Here is a 921-nt window from a genome sequence, read left to right on the forward strand (position 1 = left end):
CCCTAAAGAACACGACCAGTTGGCGGCATCCTTACCGTTCGTACCCTCGAACTCAATAGTACACGCCGGGATGCCAAATGCGATATATTACCATATCAGCAAGGGGTCCTGCCCCACTGTGCGTCAACCCCATATCCAAGAAACATGACCAAAGCATTCCACACCTCCATGAACCTACCGGTACCGTAAAGTATACAATATTGTCCTCATGCTTCGCCCATACACATTGTGGAGACGCGTCAGCGGGTTGCGCGACAAACCACACGAGGCAGGAAGGATCGCCCTTTGCTTCACGCTTGTGATGTTGCAGTCCTCCGTTACTTTGTTGACCCTTACCAAGAGCTGCATAATACACTCCGCGAAACGGAACAACTCGGGGCGCTGCCTCCTTCACAATGCTTTTACGAAGCATGCCCTACCAGTGCACACTTTGCTGCATCCAGACCAATTTGATACACTACTTCGGGCAAAGCATGAAGCATGCTCAGCACGCAAAATCAACTACGTCTCCTTCAGGACTTACAAGACCCTTGCAGATGGTGCGCAACATGGCACCGTCCACCACACTGCTCCAAAACCTAAGTTAACAATCAAATCGCAGCTGGGATTTCACCAACACAGTGGGTGGCCCACTCTCTAGATTTCAATAATTCACGTTCTATCATCAAGTGTTGTGCTTTAGACGTATTGTGGGAACCATACACCGGAGAAAATTGCTGTGGCAATGCAAGTTGCCAGTGTATGCATGCACTGGTATAGCGCAACTACCCTTAAAGTATCGTGCTACTTACACTCTATGCAGCCACACGAAGCTGGAACACTTTTCCAGCAGGCATTTGGAGTCCGTTGCCTCCCGGAGATCTACAGCACACGTAGAGCCGTTTGAGGCAGAGGTCTGAAATAGAACGGCAATCAGAAGGG

At 49.8% G+C, this 921-nt stretch overlaps 1 protein-coding gene across 1 annotated transcript in view; it reads right to left on the reverse strand.

The window, feature by feature from the left end:
• EMH_0038550 (uncharacterized protein) overlaps positions 1-921 on the reverse strand; it is a gene marked incomplete at both ends in the record, with an annotated part of 2,467 nt that overhangs the window by 1,131 nt on the left and 415 nt on the right. Inside the window, 3 exons of the mRNA XM_013495309.1 lie at positions 185-342; positions 524-578; positions 792-919. Coding sequence (XP_013350763.1) covers positions 185-342; positions 524-578; positions 792-919 — 341 coding nt within the window. The remainder of the gene's footprint in view (positions 1-184; positions 343-523; positions 579-791; positions 920-921) is intronic.

This window comes from Eimeria mitis, genomic scaffold (genome assembly GCF_000499745.2).
Source record: "Eimeria mitis Houghton genomic scaffold, Emh_scaff1510, whole genome shotgun sequence".
Lineage (NCBI taxonomy): Eukaryota > Apicomplexa > Conoidasida > Eucoccidiorida > Eimeriidae > Eimeria > Eimeria mitis.